Here is a 27,811-nt window from a genome sequence, read left to right on the forward strand (position 1 = left end):
TTATTTTATATTACAATAATATTATACTATATCATATATTTATGTATTAATTTATGTTATGTTTTATTATGTTCTGTTGTATAATACTATGCAATGTCCTTTATGGTAATTTTGTCATACAAAAGTTCTTTCTCAGTTTGTTTACCAAACACAAAACAAAGTAGCACAGTACTTTACGAATATAGTTACCAAACAGCAAACGGCTTTTTATAACAGCTCTACTTCAGACAGCTCTACTTCCAACAGCTCTACTTCTAACAGCTCTACTGCCAACAGCTCCCCCAAACAGGGCCTTAGACATTTGGATATCTTGTTCCAATAAATAATCCAAGAAAAGAAAAAAATCTAACCCAGAGAGAGAGAGAGAGAGAGAGAGGGAGGAGAAGAACGTTTGGCACCTACATGTCGACAAACTCCCCCGCCCTCCTCCTCCTCCTCCTCATCTTCTTCCCCTTCCCCTGCATCTGCCCTGCACGTTACCGCCCACACGTCCTCCTCTTCTTATTCCTTCTTGATTTCTCTCTGCAGCAGGTGTAGGTAGAGGTGAGAGAGGAGAGGCGGAGGGAAGAAGATGGCCGTAGTAGGAGGAGAGAGAGGAAAAACGCATGTCCACGACCTGCCGGAGGCGGTCCTGAGCCAAGTTTTGGAGCTGGTGAGGGACGTGCGGTCCCGCAACGCGGTGGCCCTGGTGTGCCGCAAGTGGCGCTTCCTCGAACGCCTCACCCGCACCTCCCTCTCCCTCCGCGGCCACATCCGAAACCCCTTCCTCCTCCCCACCTGTTTTCCCTCCGTCTCCCACCTCGACCTCTCCCTCCTCTCCCCCTGGGGCTACCATCCCTTTCACTACTTACCCGCTCCCACCCGACTCGACGGCTATCTCCATCCCGATAATTATAACGACCACCACCACTTACTCGCCGCCGACCAGCAGCACCTCGTCGCCCAGCGCCTCGGCCAGGCCTTCCCCAATGTCATGTCTCTCACCGTCTACGCCCGCGATCCTTCCGCCCTCCAGGCCCTCGCCCCGCACTGGCCGGGACTCCGCCACGCCAAGCTCGTCCGGTGGCACCAGCGGCCCCAAAATCCGCTGGGCGCTGACGTCGCCCCGCTTCTCGCCGCCTGTTCCTCCCTCCTCTCCCTCGACCTCTCCCACTTCTACTGCTGGACCGAGGACCTCCCCCCGGCCCTCCAGGCCTACCCCGCCGCCGCCGCCTCCCTTGCCTGCCTAGACCTCCTCTCCGCCTCCTCCGCCGAGGGATTCCGCGCCTCCGAGCTCGCCGCCATAGCGGCCGCCTGCCCCAACCTCCGCCACCTCCTCGCCTCCTGCGTCTTCAACCCCCGCTACTTCGGGTTCGTCGGCGACGCCTCCCTCCAAGCCCTCGCCGCCGCCTGCCCCCGCCTCTCCCTCCTCCACCTCGTCGACCCCTCCACACTCTCCTCCGCCCGGCCCACCCACGACCCGGCAGACAACGATCTCACCCAGGACGACGCCGCAATCACCGCCACCGGGCTGGAGAGCCTCTTCGCCGCGCTCCCCGAGCTCGAGGACCTCGCCTTCGACCTCGGCCACAACGTCCGGGACGCCGGCCCAGCATTGGAGGCCCTCGGGCGCAAATGCCCCCGGATCAAGTCCCTCAAGTTGGGACACCTCCACGGCGTCTGCAAGGCCGTATGGCTGCATCTCGACGGCGTCTCCCTCTGCGGCGGGCTGGAGACCCTCTCCGTCAAGAATTGCCCCGATCTGACCGACGCCGGCCTCGCCACCATTGCCCGGGGCTGCCGCAGACTGTCCAGGCTCGAGATCCACGGATGCGGCAAGGTCACCGAGACCGGGGTCAAGAAGCTGGCCAGCATGCTCCGGTCCACCCTCGTGGACGTGAGGATCTCCGGCTGCCGGCAGCTCGACGCCGCCCAATCCCTGCGCGCCCTGGAGCCCGTACGGGACCGCATCGAGCGCCTCCACGTCGACTGCGTCTGGGTCAGGCCCGAGCTCAAACGATCACCTGAGAACATGGCTAAAGCTGCTGCAAACCTGGACGATCTTCTTGAATTTGAGGAGCAGGAGATTTCAGACGAATTGAGGGACAAGAAATGTAGTAGGCATTGGGAAGAGGAGTGTGTTGATGATGGTGATCCTAGCAAGAGCAGCGACAGCAGCAGTGGTTTCTGGTGTTGGATATGGGATCGGCTCCGCTTTCTATCAGTATGGGTGCCGGCCGGCGAAGTACTAAGCCCCCTAGTGGACGCTGGACTGGACTGCTGTCCCGAACTTGAAGAGATTTGCATCAAGGTGGAAGGTGACTGCAGGACCTGCCCCAAGCCGGCCCAGCGAGTATTCGGACTGAGCTCCCTCTCCCGCTATCCTCGGCTGGCAAAGATGAAGCTGGACTGCGGGGAGGCGATCGGATATGCGCTGACTGCGCCGACAGGGCACATGGATTTGAGCTTGTGGGAGAGGTTCTACCTTCATGGGATCGGGGACCTGAACCTCTATGAGCTCGACTACTGGCCGCCGCAGGACAAGGAGGTGAACCAGAGAAGCCTCTCCCTTCCGGCGACCGGCCTGATCCAGGAGTGTCTTACTCTGAGGAAGCTTTTCATCCACGGAACTACCCACGAGCACTTCATGAGGTTCTTTCTCGCGATGCCTAATCTCCGGGATGTGCAGCTCAGAGAAGATTACTATCCGGCGCCAGAGAATGATACGAGCACCAAGATGAGAGTGGATTCCTGCAGTCGCTTCGAAGATGCTTTAAACAGCACGTTAATTCCTGATTAGCAAAACGTTCGAGGGGTGTCCACCCCACCCATTTTCCCGGTTATATAGGCGGCGTACAAATGCTGCAGGGGAACTTGAGCCGAGTTCATCATACGCATGAATAAGAGTTTTGGATTCGAACAATTCTCACGGTCTCAGACACAGGAGGCTTCACCCTTGAAAATGAGCAAAATACTGCTATATTGTTCCTTAGGATTGCATGACATGAGTAGAATATGGTTTCTCCCCAACGCGTGCTATTTGCAAAGAGAGCACGTTGATTCAAATTGCAAAATTTGCTTTATTTTTCACAAAAACGTAGACAATTTACAACTTAAGCCGGCAAGAAATTTGGCTCCTCTACCGTTGCTGTACAACACTGGTTAAATCAAATCAGCAAAGCGTGTACTCGCAGTCAAGCAAGCGGGTAAGGATCTCTTGGCAACTGGGTCGCTTTTCAGGCTCTGCCCAGCAATCTGGATCATGAAACAAAGAGGAGTCTTGAGCTAGGATTACCAATTTGAATGCAGCAGTTTTAAAAGGTATCACACTTCAACGAAGTACCTGAAATAAGGCTGCCAAGAGGGCCTTCAGGGATTTCCAACCGTGTTCCCTTGTTGGCTACTGAATAGACCACCTGAGGGGAAGGGAAAGTGGGGATGGGTTCTATTTAAATTTCTCTTTCCCATAGTATGTTTAAAGAGTATAAACAAGACTTTTTGGACTTACCTGCACTGATGGCACGCCTTGCCATGGTCTGCTTAGAGTGCAAAGCTCCCACATTATCACTCCAAGACTGAAGATATCACATTTTTCCGTGAATGGTTCGCTGCGTATGAGCTCGGGGGCCATCCATTCAGGAGTCCCTGCTGATGAGTTATCACTCATAGGAACTTCCGTCATTATTCGTGAGAGTCCAAAATCACATATCTTGACTGTCCAATGTTTATTAACAAGACAATTTGCACTTTTCAGATCACGGTGAACTATTTTCGTTCGGTGCATGCACATCAATCCCCTATTTTCCAAGGAGAAATTGTCAGATCAACAGCACAGTGCAGTTTGACATACAAATATGTTCTACTCCAGGAAGAAACATGTCAGCCTGCTTTAGGAGTTTCAACATGACTTTGAAACTAATTCTTCAAGGACATGATTGCAGACAACTACTGATTGATAGATGCAAGAGACCATGAAATCTAAATGATAGAGCAAACTTTGTTTCACAAGTTGCTTAAAGAGTTCTGTTAGCATTGACTAGCAGTGGACACAGATGTCATCAAATAAACCAAAAGCTACTATAGAAAACATGTCTCAGTAACTGATTCCTGATGATACCATCGCACATGTGAAATTAGCAATGAAAACTATGAAATGAGTCCAGGAATGCTACAGAATCGGATGCCAATAAAAAAAATCGACTGGTCATGCTATGATCATTAGATAATGCAATTCCAAATGGCAATATAAACAAGTAGCAGCGGCTAAGAAAATACAAAGCATAGATGGGAAATAAAACAAAAATTACTAATAAAAAGAATAAAATCTGATCGCACCTACAAATATCACGGAGCATTTTCAATCTCCTACGCCAACTGAGCTTCTTTTTCTGGCCGCTCGAATGTATTAAGTAATACAAGGATCCCATTTCCATGTATTCAGTAACCATTGACAAATGAGGAGGCCTCATGCATGCACCAAGGAATAGTATAACTGCAAAAATCATTATTGAAAGACCAAAACCTGAATAAGAATTTTCTACCACAAATATATGGATAGAAGGGTATTATTGCATCACATTTTATTCAAAAAATGTCTTAAAAACTAATCATCACAGTATAATAAAATAACATGTAAATTTGGGGGTAGGTCAATACCATTGGGATGTCGAAGGCGGCTGAAAAGAAAAATAATCAAAGTTAGAGAACTAAAACGAGAACAAAGAAAAAGCTGAGTGGCATTTTTAATGACACCAAAAGGATAGCACCTCAGTATGGATATTTCATTGCAGAAGTCTTCCATATTCTCAGCTGTCAAATCTTGCTCTAGAAAAACTTTGATGGCAACATCTGTACCATTCCACATGCCCCGGAAAACTTCTCCAAAAAACCCTGAAAATGGTAAAACACATATGGTTAACTTTTGCTACCTGTAAGTTTTACCAAGTAAACCATATTTGTTCAACTCTAACAAAAGCATATTGTAAAAAGATGGGAATGCAGTTATTTTAACTGCTGAGAGCAGTTCATGCAATTGGTTTTGAAGAATATAAATTAATTGCAATCATTTTGACAAACAGTTTAAGATAATGCAACAGTAAGCATGTGAACATACACGAGATGGTTGAACACAATTTGGTTTTCTCCTCCCTTCCAGTTACAGTGTAGATGAGACTCAATATCTGTGTCTCCACTGCATAATGGGCTTCTGCCCCCATTAGTTTAATGTATTATTGCACAATTCCATCATTTGCTCCTTAATTACAAGTAGATCTATAAATCCATGTAACTAATCAAATAAATGTTTACCACAAAAAGGATGATAACACATCAGCATGTCAAAGCAACATAGCACTCTGACTGCTAAGCTAGTGAACTTTGCACCACTCACAGTTCAACGTTATTACGCCCACAGTCTAACATCTCAGACGACATATTCATATAGTACAAATTCAAATATTCCTAATAACAAATTTAATTTACCCTCGTAAAGAAGGAACATTTTACTGGTTCTTTCTAAGGCCAGAATAATTGAAAATATTTTTTATACAAAATATAAAGAAATTGTTAAAAACTGATTTACTTGGAGATTTAATCTGACTAGTATGCCTGCTAATTTCAGTTAAACCAAACTGAATAAAACAACTCAGCAATTGTAGTATTTCAAACGTATAATCTTTTGCAAATTAAAAACATTACTTGCCTATTCCAACACGTGTGCCAACAGTAAGCTCCGAAAATTCGATATTCCATTCTTGAAAAGGCACTAAAGGCTTGTTCCAATAAGGCGAAGACTTTAAGACTTTGTTCCATGTTGATATCAAGTCTTCTGTACTTAGCAAGTCAGAAACCCCACTTATATCAGAAGCATGACCCCTGAACTCATGGGGAGATGAAGGTAAGGATATTGCCTTCTGAGATTGCCTTCTTGAACTATTGTATGCCCCAGGAACTCCCCGCGACACTTCATCATGACCATCTGAACAATAACTCGATACCTAAATAACACTAGAACTGGTTACATAGGCACTCCCAACATCAACAGAATGAATCAAGACAGACAATTATTAGTTCAGAGCCGTAAAATACTACAATGCGGCTTTGCTATTCTCCTAAGTAAACAGACTTGTAACAAATGTTTAGCTAGCAATAAAAGGCATAATTAGGAAATAAATAAACCATATGAGTATCATGTCTACCTTTATGTCACTGATCAGTACAGGAAATACAAAAATCATAAAAAGCACAATAAGTTACATTTATCCATAAAAGGAATATAGAGTATACAGATTTATATTAATTTTAATCCTGTGATTGAGATACCGAAATTATCTTAGACTTTTAATGAAAAAGACAATGCTTTATGGTCGTTGGAAGACAAGAGTGAGTTTGAATATGAAAAAAAAAGGGGATTATAGAACTATGACATGAAAAAATAGAGAAGTGAGAATATTTTTGTGAGAGCCCATGTTGGTATGCGTTTACTCCCATATCAGTTGTATGTTGGGAAGATCTGGGGTACTTATATACGATAAAAAAAATCTAAATAATATCTTTTGACTAGCCTTTTCGGATGAGGTCTTGGGTCGATACAAAGGTTATTACAGTGAACCCAACCCATGGCCCATGTGGACCAAGAGATATGGTAGCACAATCTCTTTGGGGCTAAGCACAAGTTGATTATGGTGTTTGTGATTGGATTTTATTGGAATTGGACCCATTAGCCTAGCAAGCATGTTAAGGCTTAAACGGAGTATGTAAGAGCCCGTACTGGTATGTGTTTAGTCCCATATTGGTTGTGCTAAGATGATCTTGGATACTTGTATAGGGCCAAAGAACCAAATAATACTTTCTAGCTATCCTTTTTTAATAAGGCCCTAGGCCAAGGATGGTGGAACCAGTACCGGACACCGTACCAATTGCTCAGCGGGATAAGTCGGTACGAGCCCGCACCGTGCCGGGCCCATACCAACACCGTAGAAGAGGCAGGCGAGAGAGAGAACGAGAGAGAAAAAGAGCAGCGGAGGGAGGGGAAGAGAGAGGCTGGCCAGGGCCAGTCGGCGAAACCTGAGGAGCCTCTGCACGGAGGCGGAGGCCGGGGAGGCACGGAGGCAAGGCTCCACCTCCGATCCCCTGTTTCGTTCGAAACAGGGGGTCGGAGGGGGCCTTTTATTTTTGCATTTTTTAAGTTGAAATTGGCTGCTCGGGACAGTTCCGCAGACCTCGCCCTGGGCCACTAGGCCATTACAATTTGTACACACAAACATATGGGACCATCTATAGTTTGATGTCATTTCACCGGCATGCAAGGGCAATCCCAATATGACAAGAATTCTTTCCCTACTCAAATACTAACTTCAAATAAGAGGGACCAAATTAATTTGACTTTTTCACCGAGTGTAGTAACACATCAATCCAAAATTTGTTGTCTCGGTACTGGACCCCGTATAGTATCGGTACGGTACGGTACGGTACAGAATTTTTTTGGCGTACCGGTACGCCACCCCTATCGGTTACCGGTACCGAATTAGTACCGTACGATATGCCCTGTACCGTCCGGTTCGAGCCGGTACGACATACCATGCATCAATTAGATTGAATCTAAGGGTACTCCAGGCAAACCCAATTGGATGCACAATGTAACACTAGTGTATATTTTTTCCCTAAACTACTTCACAACAACATATAAAAAATGTTTAAAACAAAAATAAACAATCAAATATCAATTGGAGTTCAAAGTGCCCTCAAAAAGGATAATAGCCGGATATTATGGATGGAACGAATACTCATGATGCTAAAGATAAGGCATATATTAATGCTTTCAACAATTTTTTAGAAGACCTAACACCTTTTGCTCTCCTTGGAAGATGGCAACTTTATTTACCTTAAGGATTGTCTAGAGCATGATTACTCTTCGAGCAATATATCACCTACTATTCTTGTCTACTGCTTTTGAAGGAAATACCAATCACTACAAACTGCTCAAACTAGACATTGAATGCAATAGCACAGATATCTCAAGGCAAAAGAATTTCCACATATTGTCTACAAAGCCTTTATGATCCTGTTGAGCCTGCAGTTCTAGGCTTCTATTCCATGAGACTTGAGAATCAAGTTCATATGTTCTGGGTAGAGTATATATAAATGCACCAAATATTGGTTGCACGCTTGTTCAAGAAAGATATCAAGTAAATAAAAGGATGAAATTTCAGAAATGATTTTGCTAAGAAAGAGATCAAGTAATTTTGTTAATTTATAGACAATTCCATTATATTGTGTTCTACAACCATATTATTCATAACATCCACGAGAAAATTATTAAGGTAAAAGAGAAGGAGAATTTTCCATACTCAGAATACGCACATTTTCTGGTGAATCAATTATGTTCTTCTCATTTTTTGGATGCAAACTAGAATTCTCATCTCTCTGGTCGCATAAAAGACGACTTTGCTTCAATTTGTCATTCATTGCTCGGACAGCCCTGGATAAAGGAAAAAAGTGCATTAAGTATGATATGTTATAATAGACATTAGGAGCTGACACAACCTTTTTTCATGTCTTGCTTTCACAAATGCAAACCTAATAGTAGAGTGAATCTATTATCAGCTTAATGAACGGTGATCATGAATTTAATATCCTAGGTACATTAGAATTTTTTGAAGAAATCTTGATTAGTTGTGGAATTATCATCCATTTTTCATAAATTTGTCATGTCCTAATGAAGAGAGTTTTCTAGTAATAAGATTCTTCTTTTACTGATTAATTGTTCATCTATTTTTATTCATCTTTTTATTCAAATTCTTTGTGTACGATTTATCAAACAAGCAGATTTCTTTCAAAGACTTGTAATATGTTAAACAAATGAACATGAATGACCTCAAGTTCTCAACATTATAAACATCCAAGGTTGGTAATAGAGTTAAACGATGAGGCAAACAAAAAAATATTTTTTCGGAAAGAGTTAAATGAAAATAATCACGATAGAATAGGCTTGATGTAGATGTAGGGAAGATGTGCAATAGAGTGTTGTTCCATGCGTGTGTATGAAAATTATATACTTAATTAATACAAGACACCAAGAAGTGTTTTATGATGTTATTTGGTTCATGCAACAAATAAGTGGATCTGAAGTTAGATGAGTAGTAAAACAAGAAAAAAAAATTAACATCAACATGCTACGTGGACAAAGCCTAGGAGTAGTGTAACTAAAATGGGTAGAATGAACAAGAATTAAATGAGATGGTTTTGTCAATTGCGAATGTCATCAATGGCCTTAGCAAGAAGGGTATCTGATTCAGGTCAACACTCTTGATAGCCACAGATAGTTGATTGACACAGAATTGCTGGATGCAACAGGAAAATAATGGGCTGTCAAGGTAACCATATGCAAAAAGCAAAAGGTCAAAAAAAACTCAATGAAAGTGAACATGACCCTATATAGAAACAAATCACCAGACATGATAAGATATGAATGAAAAATGATTAAACTTATCAATTATCAAAGAAATACATGACAACTTCTCAAAAGAAATGTAGCTAACAACACAACAATACTAAGCAACTGAATGGTAAATTTATGATACAACATGCATATGATGCTCGTAGACCCCATATAAAAGGAAGAACTAGAAGATTCATATAACGGACAAGCTTAAAGATGAACCATGGAAAGTGGACCTTGCTCCCTTGGAAATGCTACTCAAGGATTTCTCCACCGACCTTCTAAGGTATTGGTACAGTATGTGGGCTCAACACAGTACAATACCATACATGGTACAGCTGTAATCTTGCCTCTAACGGCATACCATGTATTTATATAGGAGTGTGCCTTACCAACCTGACCCATGACAGTAAGACCCAATATTGGGTTCAGGACCAAAACTGAAAACCTTAATGCAGCTAAAAGAGACCAGTTTGAGGGTTTATACGCTTCTAGAAATAAATGTTTTGGTTAATGCAAGGACCACTTAATCTTGTGAAATAACAAAACTGAATATAATAGCTGGCCATCATCAACATCACAACCGGTCAAACAACAAGAAGCCTTGTTATTAATAGTTCCGTGCATGGAAAGATGAATATGAAAGTATTTTAACTCCTCATATCTGGAATGAAAAAATTATAGAACAAAATGCAATAATTATAGACAAAGATCTTTTTGAAAACAAAAAATTTTGAAACATATATACAGACAGATACATGCACACACTCAATGGTAATAAATAAACTTCATTTTAAGTTTTTAACCAAGTTATGTGTGCCAAAATGCATGTATTTCCCAATTTAATGTAGTTTCATGGACCTTGTTATTGCTATTCTTTCTGTATACCTACAATAATGCTCATTAATTTAATGAGTGCTTTATCTACAGGGATATTGCCCAGAAAGGTCCGTAGTGCACTACCATGCAGTGATCCCCTGCTCATTTGCAGCCAAACCTCACGCGTTATGTTATCACAACTCTCCAATGATAGGTCCTAAAGTTTTGTGGCATTGGAGCTAAAAATCACATTATCAAGCTATTGGTATTATTTACGAACATATCGTGAAAAGTTATTTCTTTATATCCAGTCCTCACTGTTGCTGAACTCTGTGCTATGGCAATGTCAAACTTAAACATCCAATTCTCATTAGAATCTAGTAGTTTCCACAATTACTGTTAAGTTGTCAGGATGGCCTGACAAACTGGAGGCTGCAGTTAATGGACTGTTAGCCTGACAAAAAAGGTGTTCTTAAACCACATGCTTGCATCATTAGGTTCATTTTTCGTCCTTTGGCTTCAATCTTAGACTTGTGGGGATTTTTCTTTCTTGGATAGCTATCTACATGCCCCAAAACTGGCATCTATCCAAGGCCAGCCTAAACTCATCAATTTCCACCAACAATTTTCTAGTTATCATGTATATTTCCTTTTATCATGTTGACCTTCATATAACATCTTCACTTGCTCCATAAAATTTTGGGTTTTTTTGCATAATAATATTTGGGATTTCTTTGCCATAAGAGTTGTGCTAGTCCCTTTTAAGCATTCTGTTTTCTCATTTCCTCACAGATGAGATATTTAAGAGACATGTAAGCCTGATGGGTCTCTCTCTCTGGGTCTTACAAATTCCTGTGCTATGAATAAGATCAACACTTTCTTATTAGTTGGTTTCACTGAGATTTTATACAAAGTGTTGCTTCAGCCTTCATTTTCGGTGTCTCCGATGAACTTTAGGTAACCCATTCTCAAATATAATGCAGCTAGGAGCTCTCTCTCCCTAATAAATACTTGATACAGTGGGCAATGGATTCATGTTACCTGTCAGGCATCAAAATCAATGTTCAACATAAAAAGAAGTGATGCATAGGGTCATCTTGATGGTTTGATGCATGAGCACACCTCCTTAATAACTCTAAAATCACTTAAGACATATCAAGATCATTCTTCACCTCTACATCCAATTACAAATGACTGAAATAATAAGCAGATGGAATCCCATATTATGACCATAAAGGAACCTTATATCCACCCTCAACATGTCCCTAATCAATTGCACATTTGCATGTCAGATTGGACCTACCTTATAAGATTCCATAGGTAGTTGAAAGGCGCTCATGTGGACAAGGCTTTCTACAATTTCCTGTATTCTTGATAAAGCAAGTTTTTGATCTAGGTGTTACAAATTTTTCAAAGTCTAGCTACTACTTGAAGATGTAGGGTTTGTTGAATTTCCATGATATATGCTCAACCAGAGCACAGCCATAATTTAAGCTACTTAACAAGCTAGTCCTTCAACCAAATTCATCATCTTGTCATAAGATTGTCCCAGTGAATGTGAGCTGCCAACAAGACTTGCACATGCCCTTCCATGTATTATTGTTGTTAGGTTGTTTGTAGTCATCTTTCTTTATTCTTCAAATACGTGACTTGGAAAAATACCTCCTTCGACTCTTAGGTTGCACTTATCATAAAAATTTTGCCCATGTTAGAGAAGCCTGTTAGAAATGCCTAGAGAAGCAAGCAACACAGTAACCTTCATTGTTGTTGTTAGAACTGAGATAACCTCCCCCTAGATGTTCTAGTTCCATGTTCTTAGCTACAATTACTCCACTTGGAAAGCAAAAGCCTAATACATCAATTCCAGACTTAGCATTTAATTAAAGCCTCTCCAGTAGCCTCACCATTGCTCTCCCTGTCATGTGATCACATTTGAAATTTCCGTCATTCTAGATAATAAAGTTTATGCTCATTACACAACAACAAAGCCTCTCCATCCTCCAGCTTGAAAAATCTTGTGGTTACTCATAGGCAAAAAATTTATGCAATCTGAAAAAAATGAAAAATCATATAAATAGAAGAATATACTATCAGAAATTAATCAACAAACAAGCTTCATCTAATTGTCTTTGACAATGGGATCAGAAAACCAAAAAAACACATACATGAAAAAGACTATATATTCTTAAATGAGATGACCACAGATATGAGGATACAAAAGAATGAAAGGAGAAGATCTATCATAAATAAAGCACTTACAAGCATTCATAATTCTGATGTTATAGAGACACAATAAATAAGCAGAACTGTAGCCAAAGACACCAACCTCACAATGTCATCCCCAATCTCAGGAGTAAAGCTAATGCTTCTTCTTCGTGCTCTACGAACATTAGACGTTGGAGCACCATCTGACCTGTGTACAGACAAGGAATCAATTTAAATGGGTCCAATACTCCAAGGGAAAACTCCACCTACTTAATAAGACACCAGGTGTGGAGGTACAATCTCTAAGGCATCAGTAGATATGTATAGAAGTTCATTTGTCATAAAGACTTTTTATTGCTAATCTGTCACTTGTGGTTAGGATAGACAACTATTAATATGCTCCTTATTCACTTTCTAAAATCATAATTCAATTAAAAGAATGACTAGTGAAGATAGGTCTGCAAAATGAAAACTGTGAGGCTGCATTTGGTAGAGGGGATAACTTTTGGAGGGTTGTCCCTTCTACTATTGATGGGATAATCTATTCCATGGGATATTTTGTTCTTGCCATTTGGTTGAAGGGAAAAATGGAGGATAAATGGAGGAATAAGTGAATGCATTGGTTTTTATGATTACTTGGATTTTATCACAAGGACAATATTGCCCTCCCTTTTTTGGGTATGTTTAAAGAGTGGATGGGGGCAAAATTGTAATTGGGAGGATAAATTTCCCCTATTCCGAATAATTCTATTTTGCCATTTTAGCAGAATAGAATTTCCGAATAAGTCCAATTTTGGACTTGCCCAAATAAGGCTCTTCAATCGCAGTTCTTGAGAACGCAACCTGAATGATTAATAATCCTTAAGTCAGAGAAAAATGTCACTGTAGCTAAGCATGTAAGAAATAGAGCTATATGTGCTGATTCTAGTACAATATTTTGAACTTACATCACTTGTCTCTTTAAGTTAATAAAATGTGAAGATACTTTCCGCATTGTTATCTCCTCCCAAATCAAGTGGCAATCAATTTATCTGTTTTATTTTATCATTAAAAAAACAAGTACTTCTTGCAGCATTAATAAATGTCAGTTCAGGAAAATATCTTTATTGGGTAATCAATAGCAAATCCCTTCGAATTATCCAAGACCAGGATTTGTTGTGGTGGGTAAATATGTGGCTTCCTTTTTATGCTAGATCTAGTCTCATTAAAGACATTCACATATGGGATGATGAGATAAGTTTAGAATTCTCTAGAAAGTTATATTAAAATTAGGGTTGAGTATAAAACTGAAGTTCAAATGTCCATACTATGAGAAAGTCCTATAATAGACATGGACATGTTATCTTTAAATGTTAAATAAGTATGGGTACTAAGAACTCATTACATCCAAGTCTATGTTCTAATTGGCTTCTAGGACAACTAAATATAAACCCCCTTATGTAATTGTGCTTATCTTACAAGGATTGGTATTGCTTGATATGAAAGGGGAACATCTTTTCTGGAAAAAATAACACTTAAGGTAATTCTCAGTCTCAGATTGCTTCATGCTTGACTTCATTAAAAATTTTCTTAGAATTGTTTCTATAAATTCTATCCAATAAGTAAGGTGGCTCACATTTTATTAATTCTTCAACTTCATTAATGGAAAAAATAAGCATCATCTTCTGTATCTTTGTAACTGAGAGCTAGGTGTAGTCACAGACGAGTAGCAAAGAGTGATGCATCAAGAGTCGTCCAACTTGGAGTCCAGATGGTAATAGGCCAAATAGAAAGAGCTTCACAACCATAAATCCTTGGTAGTAAGAAACTTCTAGAGCGTCAAAACGAATTTTGAGTCTCTCAAGAAACTTCCTCCTGCACATGAGCACTTGCTTTTCTTTTTTTGTATTTTCTTTATTTTAAAAAAAGTGATCTGCTTCGCACCCACATCTACATCCACTCGCTTTAGGTAACCAAGAGGAGACTAAACATGACAAAAACAACCGTCAGATTTATAGTGGTTGCACCTTAGTCCATGCATATAAACACATGTGCTACTCTTTAGAAATCCAGTTTAGTCTGTGTTTTTGGGTTGTTTAAGATACCCTCTAGTTAAATAGGAATAGAAAGTAACCAAGATTTATTAGGTTTTCCTTCCTTTCTGATCTTTGAATCCCTATACGAGGAGCATAATGAAATTGTAATGGAAGAAATTTTACCCTCTTCAATCTTCTTCCCCTCCCATTATCTTTTTCTTCTCTTTCTCATCTTAATTCTTTTGAGATCTCCCCATTTCTAATATTTTGCATAGAGCTTGAGGCATCCTTCATCAATTTTTACAGCAATATTGCTACAACTGAAAACTTCTTTCAATTTCCTGCATCAATTTAGAATTAATCTTCCAGTACACCACTCTTTGTGATCCCAATTTTCGATCCCATGCACACAAGTTGTTGAGGTTATCAAATATATTGCTTTGACCAGTAAAAGTGTGTCAACTTGGTAATTGAAATTTAACATAGAGTTGACACAATGACTCCAAGCATCTATGGTTTAATAGAATTTCAATATAAATAAAAAAATAGTGACGCTAAACAATCATGAGGGGAAAGTTTCCCTTTTAATATCAAGACATCATGTTTTATTAAGGTACCTTGATGTAGCTCCATCATCAGCATATTCCCTAAATGAATGTCTACAGCCACTAAGCATGGATCGCCCCCGAGCTCCTGTTAAGGGATGTTCTGGACTGCACAAGCAAATAAAGATGCATCATTGGAGTAAAATGCTTAGGTACTTACTACTAAAGTCATGGACTTAGCATTATAACATTAATATACATTAAAAAAAACTTTGTGCAAGGAGATAGATGACCTGCAATACATGCATCTTCACTTATGAAAAAAAGTCCATTTCAACTGTGTAAGCGCCATAAAGCAAGATTTGATTAACACTAACTTTGTAACCACGTTTGATGCTAGAACTTATACATGTTAGCAACACATTCCTGTAAATATCTACATATCATATCAAGGACAGGAGACGAATAAAGCAATAATGTCATAGTGCTGAAGCATCCAAATTCGTAATATAATATTTAAAGGCCTCATGAAACTAAAATTTTTGTTTTAAAAGTTTTGGTCCCCATCCTAATAGATGAACATGCGTAATAGTGATCATAATGATATCATAATTGTGAATCACTCCCAAGTTGAGGGGATCCAGACTTACTGATTTGGCATCTAAATGAGTAGACTTTTCTTTTACTCTCTCTCTCTCTCTCTACTACAATGCAATGTTTTAAAAGGCGGCTATGGTGTGAGCATGGTCAAAGGAACACATAGTGACCACATAGGCCATATATGGAGCACAGATGCAGGTGCATATGCGATGTTGCAGTTATTATTTTTTAACAAATTAAAAATAATATAATGTATTAAGTACAATGACAACAAATATTTTTGGGATGAATAAAAACAAAATTAATAATAATAACAACAACTAATAATTAGTGCTTATTGCTTGGTATCTAATATCTAGGAGCAATAATTATAAAATAATTAATATTTTATTGCTAATCTGTACAGGCCCACCTGAAACCATATCAAAACTAACCATCAGTCTGAACTTTCTTCCCTTGCTTGGGCCCACATAGAGGAGGGTTCTATATGTGGCTCCATAATGCTAAGTGGGCTCATATATAAGCCATATAATACAGAGCAAGCCCTATATGAGGCCGCACAATATTGTGGACTGCCTTTCACTCCATTTACTGTATGATTGCATATGGAATTTGGAAATAGGCCAGCGTGCAGTCAAGAGACTGCATACGCACATGAGCACATATGCAGTAGTATGCACTGCACTTTAAAACATCGATACAATGTGACAACAAAGTATGAAGTTCGATGTCGTGAAGTTTGATGCCACTAATGTCATAACTGCAATATATGCTCATGCAAGGTTGTGCACACAAGCATAAAGATTCACATACGTGCATGCATAATCATAGCATAATAACTCTCAGAAGCAGATTTTTTTGTATTTTAAAATAATACATGATTAACATGCAAGTGAAACAAGATTCACATGCTTGGGAACATGGTTCATCATACGAGACCATACCACCTTGTATAAGGTGTACCATACCGATAGTGAACTAATACTCAATATGAGGGATGTACCAAGTGTTGGTGCCACGAACAACCTATACCAACACAATACCTGTATGGTACTGGTACAGGTACTGCAACCTTGATCGGGAATGCATCATGCAAGACTAGAACCTAGAACTACTGCAGCAATGTCCAATACATGTTGGATTCTAAACAATTAAATTTGCATAATTGCATAAAGCCCTAAAGCTTCAGCAAGCATAGGTCCAATGGGAAATTCATCATGTCATCAGAAAGTCAGATAATGGAAGTTAAGATTTGTCATTCAAGAGCAATCTTACTCTTGACTCAATTAACCAAAAGGTCATATTCACTTAATTAACCAGTTTTGCAGTTCCAAATTTAATTCTTGGTCATGGTAACATAACTCCAACGTGCTTATAGTCAAAACATTATGCACATTTAGAGGGTTTTTAGTTGAAAGAAGGAATATTTCCAGACCTCACTTTCAATTAAAAAGGAAGAAATAAAGACAACATTTAGTTTTTCTTTTGAATTGCTTCAGTGATATAGTTTTCACAAAAGGAGTTGTACATACTCAATGCAAGATACAACCAATTATTAACTTATTGACGTGGCAATACTCCAAGTTTTTTGTATTTTATTCAAGAAACCCCTCTATGATGTGTCATGATGTAAATAGAAAGTAAGTTGAGGTGTTTGTCTATATAATTTTTAAAGCTCAAACAAATTATATATTTCAATTTTGGATGGAACATGAAAACACAAAATACTCATAGGTATCACTCCCTTGGGTAAGCATGCAAGACAACGGCAAATTACAAAAGCTGAATTTTCAAATTATTATTTTCTCACCATCAGCTAAAAGAATCATCTTTCTTTTTTCTCTGTCTCTCCTGACCTTTACTACATTCTCAATTTTATATTTACTTCTATTCCTGAATTTTCAAATTATTATTTTCTTACCATCAGTTAAAAGAATCATCTTTCTTTTTTCTTCGTCTCTCCTGACCTTTACTACATTCTCAATTTTATATTTACTTCTATTCTCTCTTCTCCTTTCCACCTTTTCTTCTTTCTTATTCAGTCTACCTGTCAGTCCTCTATTATTTAGCTTATTTTTGGTCCATTATTTTAATGAACTCAAACGGTGAATCCAACTGATCAAAGCAAGTTTGTTTTTTTTAATTAACATACTTCAGAATGCATCTGAATATTGAACAAATGAATCAAATACAAAAACTCTTGAATTGTTCTTGGTCTTCCATGAATTGATCATTCTCACTTTCTCTGAGAGCATATATATCAGGAAAATATTAAAAAGTTAATACGGATCTGACATCCTTTACTTAGTAGCCTGTTGCTACTAAGACATATAGAATCTTGGGAGTATTTTATTATCAAATAAACACTTTGCAACATGACACAATCCGTCCTTGATACTTCATAATGCCAAGACTACGACAAAATGATAAATTTCCTTGTCAGCTTATACCCCTTGTAGGTTTTAGCGGATTTCAACTTCAAGTCTTAAATAACTCCAATCAAATATAACTAGTAATAGCTTTAAACACAACTAACTAATAAAGAAAAAAGATTATCTTCTTAGGTAGAGATTGAAATGCAATATTGTCATATGACATAGAGCCATCATCTGATTTTTGAAAACAAGAAAGAATAAGAAAAAACTTCATTGCAAAGTTCAAAAGAGAAAAACCTTGAACTAGCAGTTGCTTTCTTCCTGCCACGCTTCCAGAAACCATTTTCAATGTTGGGCACACTGTGTGATGAACTGATAAAATCATCCAGTCAAAAACTATATCAGTGGTCTTCTTATAACATATACAAATAAAAACAGAAAAAGCTAAATATAAATCCCAGTTGTATGAGTTCTTTAATCTATAAAGAAACCACCCAAAAAGATGAAAAGAAACCATTGTACTAAACTTAGGTATGTTCTACACTTTGTCAAACTATACTAGCAACGGTACCTTAACTTTCCCTCCACAAAAGTTCTTGATTTCAGCATGATATTCCGCAATGAAGAACCCGCTGCGTTTAGTGACAAGTCCATTCTCTGCTGGTACAAAGATCGGAAGTTTCCATCTTGCTCTTGACTGCAATATTAGGAAAAAAATTAACTGTCCATAGAAAAAAAATGTATTGCAAACTAATGCAGTTTAATTTTGCATGGTATAGGATATCATTACTGAAAAATCTACTCAGATGAGAAAATATCAATAGTAGAAGGATGCCTTCAGCACTAAAAGCAACAAATCAGAACAAATGGCAACATGCACACACATAAATCCCTTCCACATTTGATTACTGGTCTGATTATGAGTCATGAAAGTATCAGATCACTGCATTAACTTGGCAAACAATTTAATAAAACATGCGCTCCAAAAATATTGAACTGCACATGCACATTCTATAAATGAAAAAAAAAAATCTTACCAAGTCAAACTTATTTTTTGGTTTCAGCTCTGTCAGAAAAAATTTACCGCATATGTGTGTGTGTGTGTGTGTATATTCTAATAGTACATATTGGGGGGCATGACCTGCTGATTGCTGATCAAATTAAAGTTCTAGCAACAGTTACCAGCTTGTAGTAAACTCAGCACAGGAGACCGACCACAAGAAATGAATAAAACCAAAATTTACCAACCAACATTTATTAGGTTTCTCTTTTCATCAGATCATCTTAACACAAAGGCAGTTGCAAAATATATGATTAAAGGTCATAAAATCCTCATAAAAAACCTATAATGCAATTCATGTACCATGCACCATCTGTTCTGTCATAAAAGCCACATAAAGGACTATTGGATTCAAGAGGAGAATCGCAAGAATCATAATCAGCTAAATCACTCTCCCCTGCAGCAGAGAAATGAGACATGAAGATAGCCTTGGCTGAGAATGGAATTAATTTTCCAGGAAAGCGCATGAGATCAACTAATGATTCCACTGATTTCAGCACAACTATCGCGGTCATATGCTTGTATGAGTCTGTATATTCTACTGATCCATCACTAGTAAGGCCCTGGGAAAGTAAAAACAGATATTCAGTTACAGAGCATTTCAAGTTTGGATCTGGAGATCAACAAAAAAAAATGCCTGAAGGGAAACAAAAACTATAAATATGTGGATTTAGATGTTTTAAAGCAACATGAAACATTACCGCCATAAGTTTGCACTCAAGACCTATAGCATCTGCAAGGACTTTAAACAGAATTGCTCTAGGCCGGCATGACCCATGCCTTATCTGCCCCAAGAGTTGGATGCCTCGATTTTCCATCAAATGACCTATCTCTTCAGCTGTAGCTTTAGCAGGACTTAGTTCTGGATTTGGGCGTTTATAGAAGTCAGAAACCTGTACGCAAAATTGAAATTAAGCATGTAAAAAACCTTCCATCTTACATGTAGTCAGTAACAACTGCCCATAAACATGCATACATGTAAAAAAAAGCTGAATGGGCACATGCACCCACAACCACTTGCTTGAAGCAGTCACTAAGCCCATATAACCTTGTTACTCGTGACAACGCTGCCCAGAACAACGTCGGCGGAACTGGTACCAGGCACCGTACTAGTTACCGGGCGAGACGAGTCGGTACGGGCCCGCGCCGTGCCGTGCCGGGCCCGCGCCGCGCCGTGCCGGGCCCGCGCCGCGCCGTGCCGGGCCCGTACCGTACCTACGCAATAGAAGAGACGAGGGAGAGGGAGAATGAGAGAGAAAAAAAGAGAGAGAGCAAGGGAGGGAGGGAGGGAGAGGAAGAGAGAGGCCGGTCAGGGCCGGCCGGCGGAGGCTGGGGAGATGCGGAGGCGGAACCCCCTCCAACTTCAACTTAAAAAATGCAAAAATAAAAGGGGCCCCCTTTGGGCCCCTACTTCGAACGACATAGGGGACCGGAGGCGGAGCCCCGCCTCCGCGTCGCCCCGGCCTCTGCCGGCTCCGCCTCTCTTCCTTCCTCTCCCTCTCCCGCCCTTTTCTGCTCTCTCTCTCTCTCTCTTCCTCTTTTTTCTTCTCCTTCTTCCCCTCTGACAACGGCGTCTTGGTTTCAATGCTAATGGTAAAACTTTTCAGAAAACAAAATAAAGCATCCTAGATCTGTATTTTACATGACTTCCACAATTTTAGACCTAATATAATATATCTTCTTGTCCTTGCACATTAAGCATAATACTATGAATTATACTACCATCGAGACTTGTCCAAATTAGCTGGGGCTGGTAAGTACTAAGTCATAAATAAAAATACGCACATGTTATTTAAGTTGAAAAAGGTGCCAGTGATAGTTGAATCAAGTGATGAATGTTGTAATGCCAGCTTCGAAGTTTGATGTCTCCAAAAACAAGAGAGCATGGACAATTGAATAGTGGGAATTGGGAAAGCTTGCTTCCCTCAAATAGTCATTATAGGTTACTCTAAGCACCTATAGGGCATCAAAAGAAAGTATGAAAGAATCTCGAAAATACGGATAGAGATACAGGAAGGAAAAAAAGCAGAATTGACAAAAATCAAGCAATTGCGATTCTATAATTGTGGTTTACTAAAATTTCGTTACCCTAAGAGTAAACAAAACAAGTGTATAGATCATGCTTTGCAGAAAAGTCCGGAGAACAAGCATTAGAAAACTGTTTCCCAACGAGCTAATGGCAAAATGAACTAACCAGACCAGCTATCTTTTTAATCACTGAAGCAGGATTTGAGTTCAGTCCCTTCACCAGCGCTGTACTCAATTGCTTCAACATGGAAAGCTTCTTATCCTTTTCGGAATCAACAAGAATGATCTCTGCCTTAAGCGCCAAACCAAGAGAATGAAGTTCATCCGGCGATGGAATAGCATCAAAGAGCTGCTTAAGCTTTCTATCCTGCATAAATTGAGTTTAGTCAAGTAAAAAACCAGGCTTCTACAGGGCTAAGTCCGATGAATGAAAGGACAGAAGGATAAAGGTTTAGTATAAAAATAGAAGAGAAAAAATTCACAGATTGTTAAATGTATTGGCTACATACACAAGGTATCACATTTCACAAGTTCAAAAAGAATAGGACAATAGTCACTGATATTCTAGAAACATGAAATCTGTATGATGATAACAAGAGAGGTCAGATTGATTTAGCAAAAAAGATGAGATCAAATTTGCAGGATAATTCAGATGAATATACCGAAAGCAAGATTAAGATCCTACGTACTATCTTTCTCAACTTATATCGTTCATATGTTTTTGCTAATAATAAAAGAGGCATCAAACAGTTCAACATGCAGAAGTCCATTTTCTAGATTTTCAGCCCAAAAATCATGCTCCTCTTTTGATCATAGAAACCAAAGCATCATTCATCAACTGAACTATAGGTAGTATAAAGCATGAATGTGCAAATTATCATGTCTCAAATAGCATATGATCATACGAGCAGTTAAATGCCAACATTGAGAACAAGGAAAAATAAGCATAAAAAAGTCATATTATTTTGTGGTTCCATTTCAAAATAGTTTAGGGAGCAGGAACAGAGGTAGAAGGGGACAAGAGGGCTACTGGTTCTTAAAATTATTAAGTTAGGTAAAAATTGTAAACTTTAAAGCCAGCTTTGATACAATTGGTTGTCTTATGTAGTTTCCACATAAGTGGATGAGCTATAGTTCTGACAAAGTGCCACAGCAGACCCGTTTTTCACTCCCAAATGGTATTAGGTGGTAGTGCTGCCCTCTGACATCAATCATGCTTTGCTCGCATTACATAAATCTTTCCAGCTGGAATTTACGTGGTTCTACTCAGTGATTGGGGTCTCTTCCAATGGCCCATAGATGGATGAGAAGCCTTGTGTTTCATTGGGATGTTTTACCCATTAATTGTCCAATATTTGGTTGACTCTCACTCACTCTGCCCCCTTCTCTCTCCCAAGATCTCCCTCTAGTGGCTTCTCTATCTCACCTTCTGATTTTTCACTTGTAGCAAAGAAAACCTAGTTACATGAAATGGAAATCACATGAGAACGTGTGATTTTGAGTTTCCTTGGTACCAGAGGCTTTCACCACAAACAAATTGTGCCAAGAGTATTTTGGTCCTAAAAATTCGGAAGAAACCACGTGACAGGCACAAGATGTAATTCCTATAGACCATGTTAACATAGATGGACAGAAGGATGACATTAGATCAATCGAGTAATTTGAGGGATCCAATTAAAAAATTTTAAACTAAAGGGGTATGGCGGAACTTGGGCAAACTCATGAGGGTGGAAGTGTAATTTACCCAAATTTTAAAATGTTTATTTGACATCCAGGAAAAGAGGGATCCCAATTGAGACACGAACTCCATCCTAATTGGGTAGGACCCAGCTAGCGATCGGTCAAACCCAAGATGACCTACTGGTCCACGAAATTCCTTCTGTTGGGTCTCACTTGCTCATATGTTGATGAATAAGACGTGCTTCCATTCATGAACAATTTTTGTTTGTTTCGTCCAAGCAAGATCAAAAGTATCCGCCTCATTAGGAAGAATGTTTTCTACAGTGGGTTATCAACCTACCCTTAGTACAAAAATGGGTTCTTTGCAAGAACAAGGCTTTTTTTATAAGTCAATTCATTTAGGATCCTGCGGATCCATTCTTTTGCCTATTCAAAGATCAGCCCTTTGTCTCTATGTTTTCACGTCAAAGAAGAGATGTCAAAGAGGCTTTCACTTCATTGTTGAACTTCTTACCTAGTGTCTTCAGTTCCTTCTAGCTAAGCCGCAAACCTTGATACATTGATGGGATTGTAGCATTGTTTCATCTTATAAGTGTTCCGACCATGACTTTTTATTAATCTTAATCAAATGTAATCAATCTGTTCTTTCTTTCCAAGACTACTATACTCCCGACAACCAATGGAAGAATCAAAAATAATAACGCATCAAGAGTGGAAAAGCCTAGATCTTTATTGCAAGAAGCTTTGGTGCCATGCAAACTCAAAAAAAAAAAAAAAAAAATCACTATCACTCTTGCTCCCACATCAGCTTCTTATTACTTGCATGCTTTTCAATGCTTATATTGCTAGTATCTAAAGACAGATTCCAAGAGATGATGTGGCATTTGAATTGAGAAAATTGCTTCACTGGAAAGAAATTCATCAAAATTCTCTGAATACAAATTCCACATCCATAACCAGCACCAACATTCTCCTTAGCACTGATATGTGTACCATGCTTAGCACTAGTATGCATACTATAAAAGGTTCACCAAAGCATACGGTCAAAACTATGATGGCAAAGGGGGTGACCAAGGGCTCATTTTATGGGACTAAGAGGATCAACTCAAAAACTGAATATTGTTTGAGCATGTTTATCAGGGAAATCAATATCCTCGCAGCATTTTTGACCTAGTTATTTGTTTGGGGATTTAGGAACCTCATAAGGTGGATGGAGGTATATGGCATATGTATGATGCGGTTGACGCAAAGAAGAACTTAACTTTCCCATAATTAAGCAAAAATGGCTAGAGATGAGCACAGAACCTAGATCCATCTATGCAAAATTTTGTGTTGAGGAACATAATAATGGAAGGCACAATGAAATATTGCTAAGAGCTTAGGCTTCAAAGCAAAAATGGCACTCCAAACAGGTGCATCAACTTGTGGAGGATCCTTTCCTCGACCTGAGCCACTATCTCCCTTCCTACTTCCTCATGGCAGGGTCACTAGATGACTCCCCTCCCTGCTTGCAATGAGTACCAACAATGACAGCCCTACCTCCTGACATTCTTCCATGGAAGGTGAGCAGGAGAGCATGAGAATAAGTGAATCCAGGATGATAGACAAAAGTTCAAGAGATAGACATAGAAATTGCTGTTTTTGGAACAAAAATGTAATGTGCATATCAAAGAGGAAGGAAACATCCAATCATCATGCCTCTTAAAAAGTCGTCATATATTTTTATTTGTTTAAGTGAAATGGCCCCACGCATTTTATTACATCACAATTCATTGTAATAATATGTATTCCAACATTGCAAGTTAAGATCTATAGGAAGCATTAAAACCTACACAATGCACCACCTTCAGCATTCCACTTTTTCAGCTGAAGCAATTTAAAATTTCAAGGTGGAATAACTACATCAAACTACAAGTTTCTTTGGAAATTATAATATGGTAAACAAGAAACACAAAAACAATACTGTAGACACTTACACATGAGTGCAACAAATTTTTTGTATCGAATTACAGAAAAACCAACATATGAGTATGTCAATAGGCTTTTTGTTCCTTTCAAAAGAAAAAAAGTTGCCAGTTTTTACTTTAGCCACATTACACAAATTGCAAAATCATAGAGCAAAAGATCACGAAAATATCAATTATGGTAAACCACAAGCAGCAACAAATCTTGCTTCCTATATGTTCCAGCTTTTAAAATGAAGAATTTGACATGATAAAGAGAAAAATATAATTAATTCTCAAAGTAGGACATGACATGACCAAGACATATTGTCTACTTACTGGTAGTACAGAATAAAAACCATTTGGGATTGGACCAGACAAAGTTCCAGTGGACCACAGAGCCTGAGAGGCAGACTGAGATGAAGGTTCAGCTTGTCCAACATTGCCTGAAGAGTCACTACTACTCAAATTATGTTCTTGTGGAACCAAGGAAACAGATTGGAACTCCTCCATAAAATCTGAGGGCCACCAAGTGGTATTAGAAGGCCCTGGTTCAGAATGCCCCGCATCACCTGGCGCATCCTCCATCTACAAAAGCATCCAAAATATAAAACCATTTCGTCCCACGTTTCACTCCATTAAGAGCACATATTGCATACAAAGAAGGTTTAGATTGCAGCAACTAGGTTCAGAATTTTCTTTTCCATTATTTCTTCGCTCATAAGATTTTTGACCTGAAAAATAAAGATAAATGATTAGTTCTAAAGAAAGGTTTACCAATAAACCAAATACTTCATAAACTCTTTCCTGAGTGCCTAAACTTCTTATTAAATACAATTTCACTAAGTCCTTTCTCCATATATAAGTAGAATCCTTACTGGATTACAAATATGCAGATATTTAATCAAAGTGATGATTAAACAGTTTTTTATTTTGTCAGAACCAACAACTACATAATGATAACTGGCAGCTTAGATCAAGTACTGAATTTGATAAAACAAACCTCCATTGCTACTTCTCTAGCCAATCACATATTTATAATAAGACAGGATTACAAAGTCATCCTCAAGCCTCAAAACAAACAAAAAGATCTGGCCTTGTGCTTGTGCGCGCCACCTCTATAAGTTCAAAACCTGCCAACAGAATTGAGGCATCTTACTACAAATAAGCCAGCAGGAGACACAAACAAAAGATGATCCATCAAACACTAACAGCAAGCTATAATATTTATAGTTGTATGAAAAATGCTTTAACTAGGATTTTGACTTCCCGTAAACATATGATTTTGGTAGTACAAGCACTACTAGATTGCAGAGGTATACAAGTGAATTCAAGCATATATGACATGCACTAGCATAACAAAATGGCTGCCAGAATGCAGCTTTAAGTGTTCAAAAAATCAGCCATGATGCAGCAAATTCCAAGATAATATTTCAAAACTAATCTAAGACAGTAAGTCCACCAAAATGTAATTGAATAAATGGGTTCTAGTGCTTTTCTGAGATTAAGATAAAAGAAATCAAATATATGGGAGTCTAGAGTGTCACTAAGGTTGGGTAGTCCTCAGGCGCTAGCAACAAATGAAGGGAAACCATCCACCATAGGGCTAATTAATTCTACTCATAAGCTTCTGCAGATGGTTTTCCTTAAAAAACTTACCATGGTTTTCAGACGATCAGGATATCAGCCAAGCTATTGGCCAAGACATCAGTTTGTATTGGCATTGGGTATTCACCAGGACAATATATATAAAATTTCTGTCCATGTTAGATTGACTGATTATTAACCACAACAACCTCAGACATCAACAGATATAGTATTGATATATCAGTCAAGATTTTTTTTTAATCTTTTCTTGACCACTTAAACCAGTTGCTTTAATTACTAAACAACAAACCCAAAGGTTACTACCAGAGTCAATCTTGTATTCACCATATAGCCTGATACTCCAGTTTCTTGGTTGTTCATATTGGCTGCAAACATAGGATGTCTGGGTTCTTTTAACTTTCTTCAGGTTTCCATATTGCCCAAGATAACCAACAACTTGATCTTGGTTACCCGCAAGATTGCCCACATATCAGCCTTCAAAAATCTTGAAACCACCTCCTTCTTACGGAAATGGCAGCATAAATGATAAAAAGTGTCGAATTCAACGAGACAGCATGTACTTAAAAAGAGAAAAGGAGAAAAACGATAATAAAGAAGTTTTAATTGTACTCATCAAGAATTTCTGATATGAGAACTGATGGCTGATGACAGCAAAGAATGGAAGCTTTATATGATCTGTTAATAATTTTCTCGGTCCTAAAACACCAATAAGGAATCCATCCATGTCAATGAAGGAAGAAAAACCTAAATTCAAGAACGGATCTAATTCAAACAAATCAAAAGGAATAGATTAATCCGAGTCCTTAGAACCAAAGCAGGATCAAGAAAAGACAGAGCAATGCAGATTCTTCCAATCGAAACCAAACCAAAAGCCCCCAAACGAAACCGCGGAGCATGGAGAACGATACCCAAGAAAGGAAAAAGAATCCAAGAACAGAATTTAGATCTCGTAGGAGGAACGTACCTGCCGTCTCGAACATCTTGTGATGCCCTTATCCGTTGACCAGGCGTAGCGAGATCGATTTCAAAACGGGAGACCTAGGGCATCACGAGGGGAACGAAAGAGAGATCGATTTCAAAACGGGAGACGTAGGGCATCTCGAGGGGAGAGCGAAAGCGACGGAGAGATGGACGACGAGAGGCCCGTGGAATAGATTTATAAGGAGGAGATGCTTTCTGATTGAGTCTACGAGCAGGGAGGCTTGGTATATCCGTGGAATCTGATCTGGGGCGTGGATATATATATAGAGGGGTCATGAAAGGATGATACCGCGTTCCCGGTTTGAAGGGAGGGTCATGATGGCCGTGAAGCAGGTTTTAACGGTACGATAACTGGTTTCGTTTGCGGGGCCCTTTCTGATTTTTTTTTTTTTTTTTTTTTGAGAAGGTCGTGCCTAAATATATCATATATGTGACCCGAAAAGGTAGTTTCTAGGTGTTTAACTCGCCATAAAAAAAATTGGTATAAACCAAATACCAGGAGAGTCTGAGGGTTACTACCGATGGCCATCCCTT

At 39.1% G+C, this 27,811-nt stretch overlaps 2 protein-coding genes across 3 annotated transcripts; one reads left to right on the forward strand and one right to left on the reverse strand.

Moving 5' to 3' along the window:
* The first annotated feature begins 224 nt into the window (after window positions 1-224).
* Window positions 225-3,237, forward strand: LOC103723052 (F-box protein MAX2-like). Its single transcript, XM_008813845.4, has one exon. It carries the CDS (start codon window positions 572-574, stop codon window positions 2,777-2,779), a length of 2,208 nt encoding a protein of 735 aa, XP_008812067.1. The 5' UTR covers window positions 225-571; the 3' UTR covers window positions 2,780-3,237.
* LOC103723063 (serine/threonine-protein kinase EDR1-like) lies at window positions 2,943-27,506 on the reverse strand. 2 transcript variants are annotated; one of them, XM_039129190.1, is made up of 19 exons: window positions 27,261-27,506; window positions 25,692-25,821; window positions 25,348-25,422; window positions 25,028-25,276; window positions 21,232-21,432; window positions 19,739-19,930; window positions 19,341-19,600; window positions 18,549-18,674; window positions 18,275-18,349; window positions 15,075-15,170; window positions 12,564-12,650; window positions 8,341-8,458; window positions 5,681-5,975; window positions 4,746-4,869; window positions 4,636-4,655; window positions 4,315-4,471; window positions 3,488-3,776; window positions 3,323-3,395; window positions 2,943-3,234 (listed from the first exon to the last, which is right to left on the reverse strand). In XM_039129190.1, exons 4-19 carry the CDS (start codon window positions 25,274-25,276, stop codon window positions 3,152-3,154), a joined length of 2,445 nt encoding a protein of 814 aa, XP_038985118.1. In that variant the 5' UTR covers window positions 25,348-25,422; window positions 25,692-25,821; window positions 27,261-27,506; the 3' UTR covers window positions 2,943-3,151. The 2 variants fall into 2 exon arrangements, with proteins under 2 accessions (XP_038985118.1, XP_038985117.1); XM_039129189.1 differs by having other exon boundaries at window positions 25,028-25,422.
* Window positions 27,507-27,811: the final 305 nt, after the last annotated feature.

Source organism: Phoenix dactylifera, chromosome 8, assembly GCF_009389715.1.
Source record: "Phoenix dactylifera cultivar Barhee BC4 chromosome 8, palm_55x_up_171113_PBpolish2nd_filt_p, whole genome shotgun sequence".
NCBI lineage: Eukaryota > Viridiplantae > Streptophyta > Magnoliopsida > Arecales > Arecaceae > Phoenix > Phoenix dactylifera.

Coding starts and splice junctions, on each gene's coding strand:
- LOC103723052 (XM_008813845.4), top strand. CDS start 572: ATGGCCGTAGTAGGAGGAGAGAGAGGAAAAACGCATGTCCACGACCTG.
- LOC103723063 (XM_039129190.1), bottom strand. CDS start 25,276: ATGGAGGATGCGCCAGGTGATGCGGGGCATTCTGAACCAGGGCCTTCT. Junction 18,675..19,340: donor GACAGAACAGATGGTGCATG/GTACATGAATTG, acceptor CTAATATTGCAG/TCAAGAGCAAGATGGAAACT. Junction 3,235..3,322: donor TCTTGGCAGCCTTATTTCAG/GTACTTCGTTGA, acceptor TTCATGATCCAG/ATTGCTGGGCAGAGCCTGAA.